Below are 16800 nucleotides of genomic sequence, written 5' to 3' on the forward strand. Positions count from 1 at the left end.
GCGGCCACATTGGTGATCTGCAAGGGCCGACTTCTACATGGAATGTTGCTAGTGGAATAGCAACATTCCATGTAGAATCTCAAATAGTAGCAACAGTGGAGGAGTGGCCTAGTGGTTAGGGTGGTGGACTTTGGTCCTGGGGAACTGAGTTCGATTCCCACTTCAGGCACAGGCAGCTCCTTGTGACTCTGGGCAAGTCACTTAACCCTCCATTGCCCCATGTAAGCCGCATTGAGCCTGCCATGAGTGGGAAAGCTCAGGGTACAAATGTAACAAAAATAAAATAGATACTATTGGAGATTCTACATGGAACGTTGCTACTATTGGAGATTCTACATGGAACGTTGCTACTATTGGAGATTCTACATGGAATGTTGCTATTCCACTAGCAACATTCCATGTAGAAGGCCGTGCAGGCTTCTGTTTCTGTGAGTCTGACGTCCTGCACGTACTGTGCAGGACGTCAGACTCACAGAAGCAGAAGCCTGCGCGGCCACATTGGTGATCTGCAAGGGCCGACTTCTACATGGAATGTTGCTAGTGGAATAGCAACATTCCATGTAGAATCTCAAATAGTAGCAACAGTGGAGGAGTGGCCTAGTGGTTAGGGTGGTGGACTTTGGTCCTGGGGAACTGAGTTCGATTCCCACTTCAGGCACAGGCAGCTCCTTGTGACTCTGGGCAAGTCACTTAACCCTCCATTGCCCCATGTAAGCCGCATTGAGCCTGCCATGAGTGGGAAAGCTCAGGGTACAAATGTAACAAAAATAAAATAGATACTATTGGAGATTCTACATGGAATGTTGCTACTATTGGAGATTCTACATGGAACGTTGCTACTATTGGAGATTCTACATGGAATGTTGCTATTCCACTAGCAACATTCCATGTAGAAGGCCGTGCAGGCTTCTGTTTCTGTGAGTCTGACGTCCTGCACGTACGTGCAGGACGTCAGACTCACAGAAGCAGAAGCCTGCGCGGCCACATTGGTGATCTGCAAGGGCCGACTTCTACATGGAATGTTGCTAGTGGAATAGCAACATTCCATGTAGAATCTCAAATAGTAGCAACCGTGGAGGAGTAACCTAGTGGTTAGGGTGGTGGACTTTGGTCCTGGGGAACTGAGTTCAATTCCCACTTCAGGCACAGGCAGCTCCTTGTGACTCTGGGCAAGTCACTTAACCCTCCATTGCCCCATGTAAGCCGCATTGAGCCTGCCATGAGTGGGAAAGCGCAGGGTACAAATGTAACAAAAATAAAATAGATACTATTGGAGATTCTACATGGAATGTTGCTACTATTGGAGATTCTACATGGAACGTTGCTACTATTGGAGATTCTACATGGAATGTTGCTATTCCACTAGCAACATTCCATGTAGAAGGCCGTGCAGGCTTCTGTTTCTGTGAGTCTGACGTCCTGCACGTACGTGCAGGACGTCAGACTCACAGAAGCAGAAGCCTGCGCGGCCACATTGGTGATCTGCAAGGGCCGACTTCTACATGGAATGTTGCTAGTGGAATAGCAACATTCCATGTAGAATCTCAAATAGTAGCAACCGTGGAGGAGTAACCTAGTGGTTAGGGTGGTGGACTTTGGTCCTGGGGAACTGAGTTCAATTCCCACTTCAGGCACAGGCAGCTCCTTGTGACTCTGGGCAAGTCACTTAACCCTCCATTGCCCCATGTAAGCCGCATTGAGCCTGCCATGAGTGGGAAAGCGCAGGGTACAAATGTAACAAAAATAAAATAGATACTATTGGAGATTCTACATGGAACGTTGCTACTATTGGAGATTCTACATGGAATGTTGCTATTCCACTAGCAACATTCCATGTAGAAGGCCGTGCAGGCTTCTGTTTCTGTGAGTCTGACGTCCTGCACGTACGTGCAGGACGTCAGACTCACAGAAGCAGAAGCCTGCGCGGCCACATTGGTGATCTGCAAGGGCCGACTTCTACATGGAATGTTGCTAGTGGAATAGCAACATTCCATGTAGAATCTCAAATAGTAGCAACCGTGGAGGAGTAACCTAGTGGTTAGGGTGGTGGACTTTGGTCCTTGGGAGCTGAGGAACTGCGTTCGATTTCCACTTCAGGCACAGGCAGCTCCTTGTGACTCTGGGCAAGTCACTTAACCCTCCATTGCCCGCTGCATAGAGCCTGCCATGAGTGGGAAAGTGCGGGGTACAAATGTAACAAAAATAAGAAAAACTCGGGGTCAGGGGAGGGGGGCAGTGGGGGGGGGGGAGTTAAAGTTGTCTTACATACTTCTGCAATGGCTGCAGTGCTGGGTTTTTTTTTTCCTTTACTTTTTCTTTCTCTCTCTCTCGTCTCTCTCTCCGGAGTCTCCGGTGGGGTAAAAGAGGGGGGTGGTGGGGTGGGCTGCAGGCATTTAAAAGAAGCTTGCAGCCCGCCTCCGCGAGGCTTCTATTGGTCCAATTTGGTGGGGGGGGGGTTTTAATCCAAGTTGGACCAATTAGGAACCCCGTGGGAAAAGCGCCCAATTCACCTCCATCTTTTCAAATTTTCCGCTGCCGTCGCACCTGGCAACAGGAGACTCCTCCTTCCTTCTTCACCTGCTCAGTGACGCCATCAATTTGCACCGCCCCCTGACACACGAGGCAGACGCGCGGCTGGCGAACACCTCAGGCCACGCCCCATTCTGCGTCGGTGCCCAGTAGGCACGCCGGGAGATGTAGTTTCAAGCGGCCTCTTTATAGTCTCTTTTTTTCTTTTATTATTATTAATAAAGGTGGGGCAGTGGCGGAAAGGACTGTTTGATTTGAAGGCGGGCGCTTTGGAGTCGTCAGGCAGGGACGCGGGCTGCCCGCAAAGGGGTCCTCCTGGGTCCTGGCTCCGCCCTGCTTTTCGCGGTGCATTTCGGGAGTCCCTTCTTTCTTTCGGCTCCAGGCGTTGAAGCGACAGCAGGATGGGTAAGTGCGTGGCGCGTGCGGTGGGGCCCCCCTTCCTCTCCCCCCCCCCCCCTTGGGAGGAAGGGGACCCGGAGGGCCTGGGACTGGTGGCGAAGTGGCCGCGTGGAAGGGGGCGAGGGGGGTCCGAGAATGACCCGGCCGCGGGGAGCGCGTGGTCTGGGCCCTGAGCAGGGAAGGACTGTGCGCGCTCCCGCCGTGGCCTACTCTGCTGTCTTAGTCGCCTTTTCTGCAGCCGATTTTCAGGTGAACCTCGGGTAAATATTGGTAAAAGCAGTTAGCTTAGCAGGGTTTTAAAAAAAAAAGAGGAGGTTTGGCTAATTTTCTAAACAAATAGGGCCATTATTAAAATGCACTTTGGGGTGGGGGTGGGGAATCCACTGCAGAGTTCTGGGACACTGGGCTTGATGGACCCTTGGTTTGTCTCCAGCAGACACATGTTCTTATGTGGCCTGGTTTGCACAGAGTTGTACTGTGATGGAGGCAGATTCCCAACCTGTTTCTCTGAGCTTCTTTTCTGCTCCAGCTTTTGGATATGGGAAAAAAAACTCTCTCAAAATGTAGGTATTGTAGGCATAATGTGCACTTGCCACCTAAATCCCATCAGTGTGTAGGTGTTCCGTGCTTGTGCACAGTTACTGTGCATCTCTAGATTATTTCAGATGAGCTAGAAAAATGAGCCCAAGGTGCGGTAGTGCAGCTTTCTCCCCAGAAAGGTTTGCCAGCCAGGTAGAGGCAGGGGAGTACTGCCTAATATTATAACACTTTTTGTTATAGTAAAAACAGGCAGGCAATATGCCCATAAAGAAATATCCTGGAGCAAACATGCAGTATTTCCCTGTCTTCAGAGGCTTTACAATCATAATTTTGTATCTGAAACAATAAAACATAAGATCAGAAGGGAAGTGTGGTGTTAGATTTTTTTTTGATCTCTGATTCCCTCTCCTTTGAGCCAAACCCTCTGTAAACCAAATGTATCTTCACTGCTATTTCTAGTATCCATGACGAATTGTAAGCCAGGTGTAACACAAGGTGTGTTACATTCGGGTACAGTGGTATTTTCTCCAGGAGACCTCACAATCTTAGTTTCTACTTTTCTTTTACTAAGCTTCACTAAGAGAGGGGCGTGCGTAACCCTGGCAGCGCTATAGAAATGCTAAGTAGTAGTAGTAGTAGTAGTGATATGTCTGTAATGCTGCACAAAGCCCACACATGGCTGTAAAATTGGCTGTAACAGCTTAGTAAAAGAGCCCTAAATTTGTACTTGACACTACAGTGATATGGTAGCTGTTACTGCAGTATTACTGCAGAAGTGCAGATCAAAATTATGGTACTCTTGTGGTAATGGGGATAAATGGCTGTCTTGCCCTGACTCTTGGGGCCCTCACTGGGCTTACCCTAAAGAACACTAGTGTACTAGTGGCTTCTTCAGGGGCAGGACAGAACCCATTCTTTTTTGCCTGGTGCCTCCGCTTCTTCAAAATGGCTGCCAAGACGGGAGGGGGGAGTTGGAAAAATATGGATTAAGTGATTTGCAAGAGGTTGAAAGTACCAAAGCAAACAGCAGTATTTACAGACCCTGGGAACGGAGAAGTCTCACCATTGCTCAACAGTGACACCTATTAGCCACATTCAAGGTATACTGTGGCCTGTGGCTTCTGCCATTGACATCACTGTAATGATTAGGTTAAGCTAGAGGTTATAAACCAGATCCTTGGTCATTGCGGTGTTTGTAGCCAAAGGAGGTTGCATCTTGCTTTCCTGACCTTGAAGGGTGTTCCTAATCTGAGAGAGACAACTCATAAGACTTAAGTTTAGTCTTGCATGCCTATGCTTTTTTTATACAGTTCTTTAATTTGATGAGAGAAAGCAGCTACCAAAGCAAGTGAAATTTCCCATATGGTTTCTAACATGAAAACCTGAAAATGCAAATATTCTGTACAACAAGAGCCTTGTTTTTCTGCAAGGAAATATTTAATGTTCCGTTTGTCTTTTAGGCAAGTGCCGTGGTCTTCGTACAGCTAGAAAACTCCGTAACCATCGTCGTGAGCAGAAATGGCATGACAAGCAGTACAAGAAGGCTCATTTGGGTACTGCCCTGAAGGCCAATCCTTTCGGAGGTGCTTCCCATGCCAAGGGAATTGTCTTGGAAAAAGTGTAAGTGCAAGAAATAACTTGTAATGTAAAACCAGTTGTAGTGGTAAGGTGTAGTATTTCATCTTTGTAATAACAGAATAGTGTTTAGAGCAGGGGTTCTTAACCCAATCCTCGGGACACACCCAGCCAGTCAGGTTTTCAGGATATGCACAATGAATATGTATGAGATAAATTAGCATGTGCTACCTGCATTGTATGTGCATCTGTATTTTTTTTTTTGTTACATTTGTACCCTGCACTTTCCCACTCATGGCAGGCTTACATGGGGCAATGGAGGGTTAAGTGACTTGCCCAGAGTCACAAGGAGCTGCCTGTGCCTGAAGTGGGAATCAAACTCAGTTCCCCAGGACCAAAGTCCACCACCCTAACCACTAGGCCACTCCTCTTATGCATGTTCATTGTGGGTATCCTGAGGACTGAGTTGAGAACCCCTAGTTTAGTTATTTTTGGTGTTACCATGTCAGTGTCCCGTATATAATTGGGATAACTACAATTCATTTCTTTGGTCTGAGTTATTCACACTTGCACACTATTTTAGTTATGCTATGTAATTTGGAATCAGTTGGAAATGTATAAAGCACAAATTAACTTATTTAGAAGACTTTTTTTTTTTTAGTAAAGAAATATAGAAAAATGAAGGCAAATAAGGTCGTATGGTCATAGTCTGCCTATCCATGCCGTTTATCCATTCCTCTCCCTTAGAGATCCTGTGTACTTGTTCCAAGCTTTTATACAAACACAGAAATGAAGGCAGATGAAGAAAAGCTTTGGTGGTTCTTGAACATAATATGCATTATCAAGGTCATATAATGTTTTGCTTATACTATTTATTAATGCAGATTGTACTATAAGTACATAAGTAATGCCACACTTAGTAACATATAGTAACATAGATGACGGCAGAAAAAGACCTGCATGGTCCATCCAGTCTACCCAACCAGATAAACTCATATGTGTATACCTTACCTTGATTTGTACCAGCCAAGGGTCCATCGAGCCCTGCATCCCGTCCACGACAGCGGCCAATCCAGGCCAAGGGCACCTGGCGAGCTTCCCGAACGTACAAACATTCTATACATGTTATTCCTGGAATTCAACTGAGATTCCCCCGCTTTCAATCTCAGTTGATAACACTCTCATCCTCCCAGTCTCATCCGCCCGCAACCTCGGCGTCATCTTCGACTCCTCCCTCTCCTTCTCGGCGCACATCCAGCAAACAGCCAAGACCTGTCGCTTCTTCCTCTTTAACATCAACAAAATTCGCCCCTTCCTCTCTGAGCACACCACCCGAACTCTCATCCACGCTCTCATTACCTCTCGCCTTGACTACTGCAACCTACTCCTCACTGGCCTCCCACTTAACCATCTATCCCCCCTTCAATCCGTTCAGAACTCTGCTGCACGTCTTATATACCGCCAAAACCGGTATACTCGTATCACCCCTCTCCTCAGGTCACTTCACTGGCTTCCGATCAGATACCGCATTCAGTTCAAGCTTCTACTTCTTACCTACAAATGCACTCGGTCTGCAGCCCCTCACTACCTCTCTACCCTCATCTGCCCTTACGTTCCCACCCGTAACCTCCGCTCACAGGACAAATCCCTCGTCTCAGTACCCTTCTCCACCACCGCCAATTCCAGACTCCGCCCATTCTGCCTCGCCTCACCCTATGCCTGGAATAGACTTCCTGAGCCCCTGCGCCAAGCCCCCTCCCTACTCATCTTCGAAGCCTTACTCAAAGCCCACCTCTTCAATGTTGCTTTAGATACCTAACCTCTATACCTTCAAGTAACCTAGACTACCCCAATTTAATGACCCCTACTTAACTAACTGTATATTTGTCCTTTAGATTGTAAGCTCATTGAGCAGGGACTGTCTTTCTATGTTAAATTGTACAGCGCTGCGTAACCCTAGTAGCGCTTTAGAAATGTTAAATAGTAGTAGTAGTAATTCCTGGAATTGTGGATTTTTCCCATTTAGTAGCGGTTTATGGACTTGTCCTTTAGGAAACCGTCTAACCCCTTTTTAAACTCTGCCAAGCTAACCGCCTCCACCAATTCGGCAACGAATTCAGAGTTTAATTACGCATTGGGTGAAGAAAAATTTTCTCCGGTTTGTTTTAAATTTACTACACTGTAGTTTCATCGAATGCCCCCTAGTCCTAGTATTTTTGGATATCGTGAACAGACGCTTCACATCCACCTGTTCCACTCCACTCATTATTTTATATACCTCTATCATGTCTCCCCTCAGCCGTCTCTTCTCCAAGCTAAAAAGCCCTAGTCTCCTTACTCTTTCTTCATAGGGAAGTCGTCTCATCCCCGCTATCATTTTAGTCGCCCTTCGCTGCACCTTTTCCAGTTCCACTATATCTTTCTTGAGATGCGGCAACCAGAATTGTAGACAATACTCAAGGTGCGGTCACACCATGGAGCGATATAACGGCATTATAACATCCTCACACCTGTTTTCCATACCTTTCCTAATAATACTCAACAGTATAATGCAGATCCACTTATGTGGTGGTCAAATGTTTGGCTCCAGCATCCTTATGTGGTCTAAACAGATTCGATCATGGTGAGCAAGAATGAGCGATTCTTAACATATTAGACTAATTGAACAGAGGCATTACATAACATTAAAGGCTTGTATTCCGCAATGATTTACAGAGTTCCATGTGGATCACGTAATCCTAAAATACCAGAACAGACATCTGGGAATATACACACACGAACTTGATCTAAATGCAAATCATTTCACTTATTTCTCAAACAGAACTGCCTTAAGCTGTTTTCAAAAAGATTGAAAGTGAGTTACGGAAAGCACTCTGAACGGTCATGGCTTGATAGGGAATAGACCGATAACTGTTTTAGATACTTAACTGGGGGAAATATGATTTTTGCCCTTGCACTAGCTGTCTTTTTAATACAGAAAACAAATCCCATCTACTAGGAAGGCATATTTCAAACCATTGTGCACAGCTTAAAATAACATGTCGCTGAAACCAGAAATAGTTTAAAATAATAAGGGGTGATAAGTACAGCCATCTTTAAAGAGAAAATCACCCATACAGCTACATTCTGGATTGTCTGTAGTCTTTTGATTATATATTTGGTACATCCCACATATACCACATTGCAGTAATCCATTTTTGATAGCAGCGAAGAGGAAAACAGTTCAAAATACTGTGAATCGATCTTAATCTTAACATTAAAAAGGAATGTTTTATAACCTTGTTGACTTGATTTTTCATAGTTGGATGGCTATCAACTTCTATTCCCAGAATCTGGGCAGAAAAAGAAATCAAATTTAAATTGAGCATTATCAATAACAAAAATCTTCCTTACCCTCAATCTTTTGGGGAACCAAGCCAAAGATATTTTGTCCTGATTTGCCTAACTTTCAATAACATTAATACATTTCTGCATTTCACTCAGAGTATTCGTATATACTTTTGAAGGTGGTAAGAGAATGGTGATAATCAACATATGTATGTATAGAAAAGGACCTTCAAGTGTTCCAGAATTCTCTCCCGTGGCATAGCATTACATTGAATAGCAGAGGGGACGGGGAGAACCCTGTGGTACCCACCCTGCATTTTAATGTTATAATTCCTACACAGAAATCCCTTAACCCAGTTCATCACTGAACCAGTTATCCCAAAACTATCCTACAGGGCTATCAAGATGATATGATCTGCAAGGTCAAAAGCGCTTGATAAATCAAATAGAATAACTACTGAATTTTGATCTTTACTTAACATATTCCTCCCCTGGGTAATTAGTGTAATCTAGCAAACTAAAATCATTAGCAAGAACAGCTGTATATGCTTAACCCTTGAAATCTCAAGATGATATGAGCTAATCAGTGGCGTACCAAGGGGGGGGTGGGGGCGGTCTACCCCGGGTGCACGCCGCTGGGGGGGTGCCGCGCGCCTGTCGGCTCTTCGTTTTCATGCTCCCTTTGCCCCGGAACAGGTTACTTCCTGTTCCAGGGCAGAGGGAGCATGGAACCGAAGAGCCGGTAGGCACGCGGCACCCCCCCCCCCCCCCCCCCCAGCGGCGTGCACTGGGGGGGGGGGTTCCTTCGCGCTGTTCCGGGGGCGGGGCACATCGGCGATCCGCCCCAGGTGTCAGCCCCCCAGGATCGCCACTGGAGCTAATGCTTATTCTGAATGGTCACATCAGATTTTCAGCAGCTTGGAGAGTAGCTGAATATTCTGACATAAGCTGTTTATCTCTTGCATGGGTACTGTTAGCCCAGGTCAGGGTAGCTTCCCTTCAGCCACTTAACGTTCATCTGTTTAGTATTAGATCTTTTATTTAAGATCTTGGTTGGTTATTTCCTCATTTTATACAGCATTGCTCTTAAACGTCAGGAGTCTCTGGGCTCATAACTTTATAAGACCAGTGACACAAGATGTTAAACTGTGTGAACCTTGAGACCTCGTGCAGTCTTGCACACCTTCAGCAATGGTCTGTTCATGTAGTGTAACATTTTTGTTTGTCACTTTCTGTGGTGTGATTCCCTTCAAAGAGTAGGTCTTTAAAAGTCACACTATTATTGGTTAGCAAAGTGTAGGTATTGGCCTGTTTATCCGACATTGCGGCATGGATATCCAACCGCCACCTGAAGCTGAACATGTCCAAGACCGAGCTCCTTGTCTTTCCACCTAAACCCACCTCTCCTCTTCCTCCACTCTCTATCTCTGTTGATAACACCCTCATTCTCCCCGTCCCATCTGCCCGCAACCTCGGAGTCATCTTCGACTCCTCCCTCTCCTTCTCTGCGCATATCCAACAGACTGCCAAGACCTGTCGCTTCTTCCTCTTCAACATCAGCAAAATTCGCCCTTTCCTCTCTGAGCATACCACCAGAACTCTCATCCATGCTCTCATTACCTCTCGCCTTGATTACTGCAACTTACTCCTCACCGGCCTCCCACTCGGCCATCTATCCCCCCTTCAATCCGTTCAGAACGCTGCTGCACGTCTTATATTCCGCCAAAACCGATATACTCATATCACCCCTCTCCTTAAATCACTTCATTGGCTTCCGATCAGATATCGCATACAATTCAAGCTCCTCCTCCTTACCTACAAATGCACTCAGTCTGCGGCTCCTCACTACCTCTCCACCCTCATCTCCCCCTATGTTCCCGCCCGCAACTTCCGCTCACAGGACAAAGTCCTTCTCTCAGTACCCTTCTCCACCACTGCCAACTCCAGGCTCCGCTCATTCTGCCTTGCCTCACCCTATGCCTGGAACAATCTTCCTTTACCCATACGCCATGCCCCCTCCCTACCCATCTTCAAATCTCTGCTTAAAACTCACCTCTTCAATACTGCCTTCGGCGCCTAACCGCTCGAGAAATATAAAATGCCCCAATCTATCCACCCTATCAGATTAACTGTTCACTCGTCCTCTAGATTGTTCACTTGTCTTTAGATTGTTCTCTTGTCTTTTAGATTGTAAGCTCTTTGAGCAGGGACTGTCCTTCTATGTTTGAATTGTACAGCGCTGCGTAACCCTTGTAGCGCTTTAGAAATGTTTGTTAGTAGAAATAAGGTTGTGAACTTTTTTTCTTGCGGCAGTATTTTGTCATGTTTAAGCAGATGATCAAATAGCCATAAGTACTTGTAATTTATATGACATGTTAGCTTAGTGGAATTACAATAAGTTGCTTAGTCTTCCAGAAGCCCTCTCCCCCCTTCCCTTGTGAGCCAGCTCACACATGTAATTGGAAGGTGGTTTCATGTTAAGTGATTCCTCGTCCTATGATGCTAATATTACCAAACAAGGACTAAAATGTTGAAGCAGGAAGTCTTGCTTTCTCCATGATAGGACTTTTTGAATTAAAAAAAAATATTTCACTTCATTGAGGAATCCAGTGTCTTGAGCTAGTTTTAAAGTGCTCTCTTGCCTCAGCATGTGCTGACACTGAATGAGTGTGATAAAGAGTTCGCTGATGCAGTAGCGCAGTTTAATGTAACTGACCCGTAATATTTCTTTTCTTTTTTTTTAAGTTGTGATCTTTGAAAGCTTTTAATGTTTAGTGTTTTTGTATTTTAGTGGTGTGGAGGCTAAACAGCCCAACTCTGCCATCAGGAAGTGTGTCCGAGTGCAGCTGATCAAGAACGGCAAGAAAATTACAGCGTTTGTTCCCAATGATGGTTGCTTGAACTTCATTGAGGTAAATCCTTTTCAGGACTGGCATGGCATGGCTAGACATTACCAGGACATTTAAAGATGGTTTCTTGTACAACAACTGCAGTAGACTATAAATACGGTTATATGTATATTTAAAAGTTTAGTGTAGGGCTGGCTCAGTGGCAGTACCGCATGCTATGAAGAGGATCCTGGCTTTAATTCTTGCTTCTGATGTTGCTGGGTTGAACAGAGCTGCAGAGGTAGTGCTCATAACCTTTGGGGGGGGGGGGGGGTGAGGAACTCTAGTCATTGTGCACTAGTGGTCAGATTTAGGTCCCCTGATCAGTTTTGGAAAATTCCCTTGCGCGTGGCTCAGCTGAGGAGGTTCATTGCAATCATTGGATTATGTGAATATAATGAGGGAGGGGGGGGTCCCCCAGTTAGTTTCAAATGAAGGCTCAGGGTATTGGTTCCCAGTTCAGTTTCCTCACGTGAGCAAGAGGATACTGCTGGGTGAAGTGTGGACATTTGCAGAGGGGATGCACTTAAGCATCGCTATTCTGGGGTGTTTCCTGAAGTGATAAAGTATTCTTTTAATTTTAGGAAAACGATGAAGTCCTGGTTGCTGGTTTTGGCCGTGCTGGTCATGCTGTCGGTGACATTCCTGGTGTCCGGTTCAAAGTTGTAAAAGTGGCTAATGTTTCCCTGTTAGCCTTATACAAAGGCAAGAAGGAGAGACCAAGATCATAAGCTGTGACAGACAATGCTAATAAAACTCTTCCTTTCATGAATATTTGTGTCTTTTTATTTAAGGTTTCATTTTAATGTAGTTGCAGCTAACTCCATGATGTGAAACTTTGCTGCCTCTGTGTCCCTTTATCACTTCATCATATAGAGCCTAAGAACAAAACTCAGCCACCCCTGTGTCAGGAACACTTGTAGTGCAGTGAAAGGGTGAATTTCCATTAGACTGAGGTGGCCCACAGTCCGTTTAGGTCTGTGGACTGGTTAAAATAAGTGGTAATGCTCTTCGGACCTCATCTTAAGTTGCAGGCTGGGGTTAATAACTGGCTGCTCATAGCATCCTGGCATGTGGTATTCAAAAGTCTAGTCACCTCTTTTAATATAACTCATGTTAATTGGCTTACGTACCATGGTCTTTTATTCATGCATGCTTAAAAGATGTAACTCTGAAAATTTAACATAGGATGTATTTACTGCCTTTTTGAAGGCATTCAGTCAAGGTGGTGTACAGTAAGAATAAATCAAACATAAGCAATAGACAATTACAGCAGTGAAAAATATTCAAATGATACAAAGTATGGCATAGTGTACAACTTACTATGTCAACACAATACGTAATAGAACATTTAAATTGATAGTGAAGGGTAAAGCAAAGATGGAACATATAGATAGGAGTTACAAAGTAAGGTGACTGATTTAAAGAAAGTTGCACATGAGATCAGAGAGATGGGTTAAATATTATCTCAGGGTAGGAGTGGATAAACATGTCCTGCTGCAGTAGGACAATTTGGTGAAATAACACACACAGTTCAAGAATGGGCCAGAGTAGGGTAGCAGCCAAACTATGCTTCCCACAAAAAAATGGCCACCTCGCCTCCAGTTGCTGGACGTGCAGAAACAGCCAAAATATATTTAAAGAAGCAGATGAAGCCTCAGCATAACAGATCTCATGTTCATCTACCATGCAAGCAGTGTTTAATATGGAATACTAGGAAAAAATGCCCGTTTCTGAGCGGAATGAAACGGGCGCTAGCAAGGGGCCCCCCTCCCTCCGTCCCTCGAAGCTACTTGCCTTGTTCGCTGTGGCGGTGCAGACACTCCAGGGCACACCGGATATCTCGGGCGCCTCAACTTCCGTGGAGGCTTCAGAACGTTGGGGTTGCCTTTTATATATATAGATGAGCCCTACCCTAGTGTTTGAGGCTCTCTTGTTCTTTAAATATATTTTGCTGCTTACTGGAACATACTTGATTTGTTTGGTTTGGATTAGTCTTTCCATGCAGGTTTCTCGGCAGGAATAGACATCTGCCCAGGCTAGAGAGGGACCTGCTCCCGTTTAAAGGCTATCTAGATGGACTGCTTCTGAGAGATGTCAGCTATGGCTGTCCTTTGCAGTCCTGTCTGGAATCTTATTCTTCCTCTTCTGCTCTTGCTTTTATGAATGCCAAAATATTAAATCCAGCCCTTTCTCTAATGTAACGATGAGTGATTACGTTCTAATCTATTACCACCACGAATGATACATTGTAAGCCACATTGAGCCTGCAAAAAGGTGGGGAAATGTGGGATAGAAATGTAATAAATCTGTAAAGAAAGCAACACTACCTCACATAGCATTGGAAATAATTTGCTATTCCTGATGTGCTGCCTTTTGGTGGGTTGGATATGAGTTTTATGTTCTTTGTAGCGAGTTTCACAGTTGAATTTACAAATTTAATCATAAGGTTTTTGTATTGGTGGCAAATGTAAGGCCTTGATGGTTAGGGGTGGGGGGGGGGGGCCTGATGACTACTGAGGAAGCTAAAATTCCCAACTGTGCCCCTTTTTTGATTTTCAAAAAGCTAGAAGGAATGGAGGAGTAGCCTACAAAAGTGAGGGTAGGGGGATGGTGGCTGCTGCTAGAAATAGAGAAAGGGGGGGGGGGGGGGGTTCAAATCCCACTGCGGCTTTTGTGCCTCTGCAATATATAAGTACACCTGAATGTAACTCGCCTTGATTTACTAATACAAAAGTTATAATGTTGGCATTTTTTGAAATTTAAACCCTCAAACTGCAATTCTCTAGTGGATGCAAGGAATGCCCTTCCGCGGGAGGTGGTGGAAATGAAAACGGTAACTGAATTCAAAAATGCGTGGGATAAACATAAAGGAATCCTGTTCAGAAGAAGTGGATCCTAAGGAGCTTAGCTGAGATTGGGTGGCAGAGCGGGAGGTGGGGATGGTGGTGGGCAGGTACAAATCTTGGTAAGGTATACACAAAAAGTAGCACATATGAGTTTATCTTGTTGGGCAGACTGGATGGACCGTGCAGGTCTTTTTCTGCCGTCATCTACTATGTTACCCACTCTGAACGCCCATCTAAAAGTTTTTTTTCAGTTAGATTCTCTTTTTTTTTTTTTTTAACTTAAGGCCCCCCCCCCAGGTCCAGCTCTCTCCAGGCTCTGCTGAGTGCATCTTGCAGTCAACAGTAAAAAAAATATAATTTGTTAGCTTTGGGAATTGTGCAACTGTGAATTTGTTTTGGGCAAATTTGTGCTCCTTGTTCTGTATGTGATGGGGTTTTTGTAAGACCATGCATGGTGTGTGATTCTGGGTTAGGAAGGTGCAGAGGAGAGAGACCCCACTTATCCCTCTGAATTTATTGTACTCGCCTATTTGTTATTTAACTGTTGTAAGCCACGTTGAGCCTGCCAGTGGTGAGAAATTGTGGGGTATAAATGCTGTAAAATAAATAAGGAGCTCTGTCATGCAGAAGGAACAGCACAGAACTGTTTCTCATGGATTTTATTGCCAAAAATGAGAAGTAGAATAATAAGAAGTTGTTGGGATTTTCCCATTACCTAAAGGCATTAGATTTAAATCGCAGCATGATTTGATCTTGACACATTTTGAAACATGTCAACTGATATTAGATCTGTCTTATGCGTTATTTAAAAAATCTTTAAATTTGTTTGGAAAGTTTGTATTAGGTGAGATTTAAATAACAGCTGTCTATTATTACTCTCTTTTTTTCATCTTAATGTGATGTTTTTATGTCACGCTTGACATCTTATTGTAAGATACCCACAATGAATATTCATGAGAGATTTGCATGCACTGCCTCCATATCTCTCGGGTGTGGGTATCCTGAAAACCTGACTGACTGGAGTGTCTCCAGTACCAGGTTTGGGAACCACTGCATTAGGTAGATCCTACCCCCTGGTCTCTACTGCTACTGCCGGGAAGGGGGCAGGCTAGCTCAACCAGGAGAGGGAGAGCTACATTTAAGTGTTCAAACCCTCAAAACTTTCCAGCTGCATTACACATCCTCCTTTCTGTTGCATATTAGTTATAAAATTTCATCTAGTATCCTACAAAAGCTAGTTCTGACAAGCCTGAGCCCATCAGCTCCCCCCCCCCCCCCCCCCAATTTGACTCTTAGTTAAATCTGGCCCCGCCCTTTGCAATAGCTATTAGTTGAAAGTACATTTAGAAGCCACCAAGAAAATTTTGCATAGGATTGATTAAACTGTTTAATTGTGATCAAAAATTTTAAGTCCAGCATTTCTTTCTCTCCCCTGTCTTATCCTATTTCCCCTTACTTTAATGTAGCAGAGGGAAGGCAGTGGGTTTCCAGTTGCATGTGGGAATTGCTGCCAGAGACCCTATGAAGAGCCAGATAAATGTGTGTGTGTGTGTGGGGGGGGGGGGGGGGGGGGAGAAATGCTGGATCTTTGTACTGGGGGGGGATCAGCAGCGGGAGAGAAATGGTTGTGTATGGGAGGGTAGGGGGAACAATGTGCTGTGGGGAGGAACTGTGTGTAGGCAACTTTTAAAAAATTTCCCTGAAGTGGGGAATTTTCTAATAGCCCAGAGGTGTGATTATGTGATTAAAATTTTTGATTATGATGTTTAATCGTCCACCCCTAATTGAATAGCGTGTTGTGAAGGGTAAGCAGGCTGAGCATCTGTTTAAAAGAGTTTATCTTGTTGGGCAGACTGGATGGACCATTCAGGTCTTTATCTGTCATCATTTACTATGTTTGGGTCAATGTTTAAACTTTATGTTCTGATGCCATGATAAAGCATGATTAATTGTGCGATTAAATTAATTGTTTCTCTTGTTAGTGTGTAAGGCAGATGGAGGTATCTGCAGGCTTGTTTCACCTGCCTTTAATCGATGGCTACCTAGCTCAGTGAGGTCCTTTTCAACTGATGTCTGTCTTGGCCTTTCTGAATCCACTGCTGGTTCCAATGTAAGATGTTGCCAGGCTTAAAAATAACAAGACTGCAGAAACCGAAAACATTCAAACACTACATCTATAGCCAGTGGTTCTTGACCCACCCCTTAGGGGGCAGTTATAAGGCTATCCATAATGAATGCGCATGAGAGGTTTTCCTGCACTCATCATAAAGGTGGTTAATAAATCCCAATAAATAAAACTGTGGTTCTCGACAAAGCCCTCAGCACAACCACAATGAATATGCATGAAATATAAAATGACCTCCAGTGGGATGCAAATCTCTGTCATGATATTCGTTGTGGCTATCATGACAACCTAATGGGCTGCGTAGCAACATAATGGAGCAGGAATGAAGGCCAACAGGATGTGTTGGTTCAGGGTGACCCAATGAATATTGTGTGGGTGTTTTGTCTGTTGGGATACCCGCCATATTGCGTGGGTGTGTTATGTATACCAGATGATCCAGAGTGGCTGGTGCTGACCCCTGATGACGCTCAGCGAAACACAGTCTACGTAGGGTCAAACAGGACTAATGCATTCAGTTCAATACTGCTTGGAATGCTTAATAGTAGACTACTATATATGATGAATGCTG

The 16800-nt window shown here is 44.6% G+C and overlaps 1 protein-coding gene across 1 annotated transcript; it reads left to right on the forward strand.

The window, feature by feature from the left end:
* Positions 1-2834: 2834 nt before the first annotated feature.
* RPS23 (ribosomal protein S23) lies at positions 2835-12030 on the forward strand. Its single transcript, XM_030191851.1, has 4 exons — positions 2835-2934; positions 4929-5088; positions 11162-11282; positions 11843-12030. Exons 1-4 carry the CDS (start codon positions 2931-2933, stop codon positions 11987-11989), a joined length of 432 nt encoding a protein of 143 aa, XP_030047711.1. The 5' UTR covers positions 2835-2930; the 3' UTR covers positions 11990-12030.
* Positions 12031-16800: the final 4770 nt, after the last annotated feature.

The sequence above is a fragment of the Microcaecilia unicolor genome, chromosome 2, assembly GCF_901765095.1.
Source record: "Microcaecilia unicolor chromosome 2, aMicUni1.1, whole genome shotgun sequence".
NCBI lineage: Eukaryota > Metazoa > Chordata > Amphibia > Gymnophiona > Siphonopidae > Microcaecilia > Microcaecilia unicolor.

Coding starts and splice junctions, on each gene's coding strand:
- RPS23 (XM_030191851.1), top strand. Junction 5,089..11,161: donor GGAATTGTCTTGGAAAAAGT/GTAAGTGCAAGA, acceptor TTTGTATTTTAG/TGGTGTGGAGGCTAAACAGC. Junction 11,283..11,842: donor GTTGCTTGAACTTCATTGAG/GTAAATCCTTTT, acceptor TTTTAATTTTAG/GAAAACGATGAAGTCCTGGT.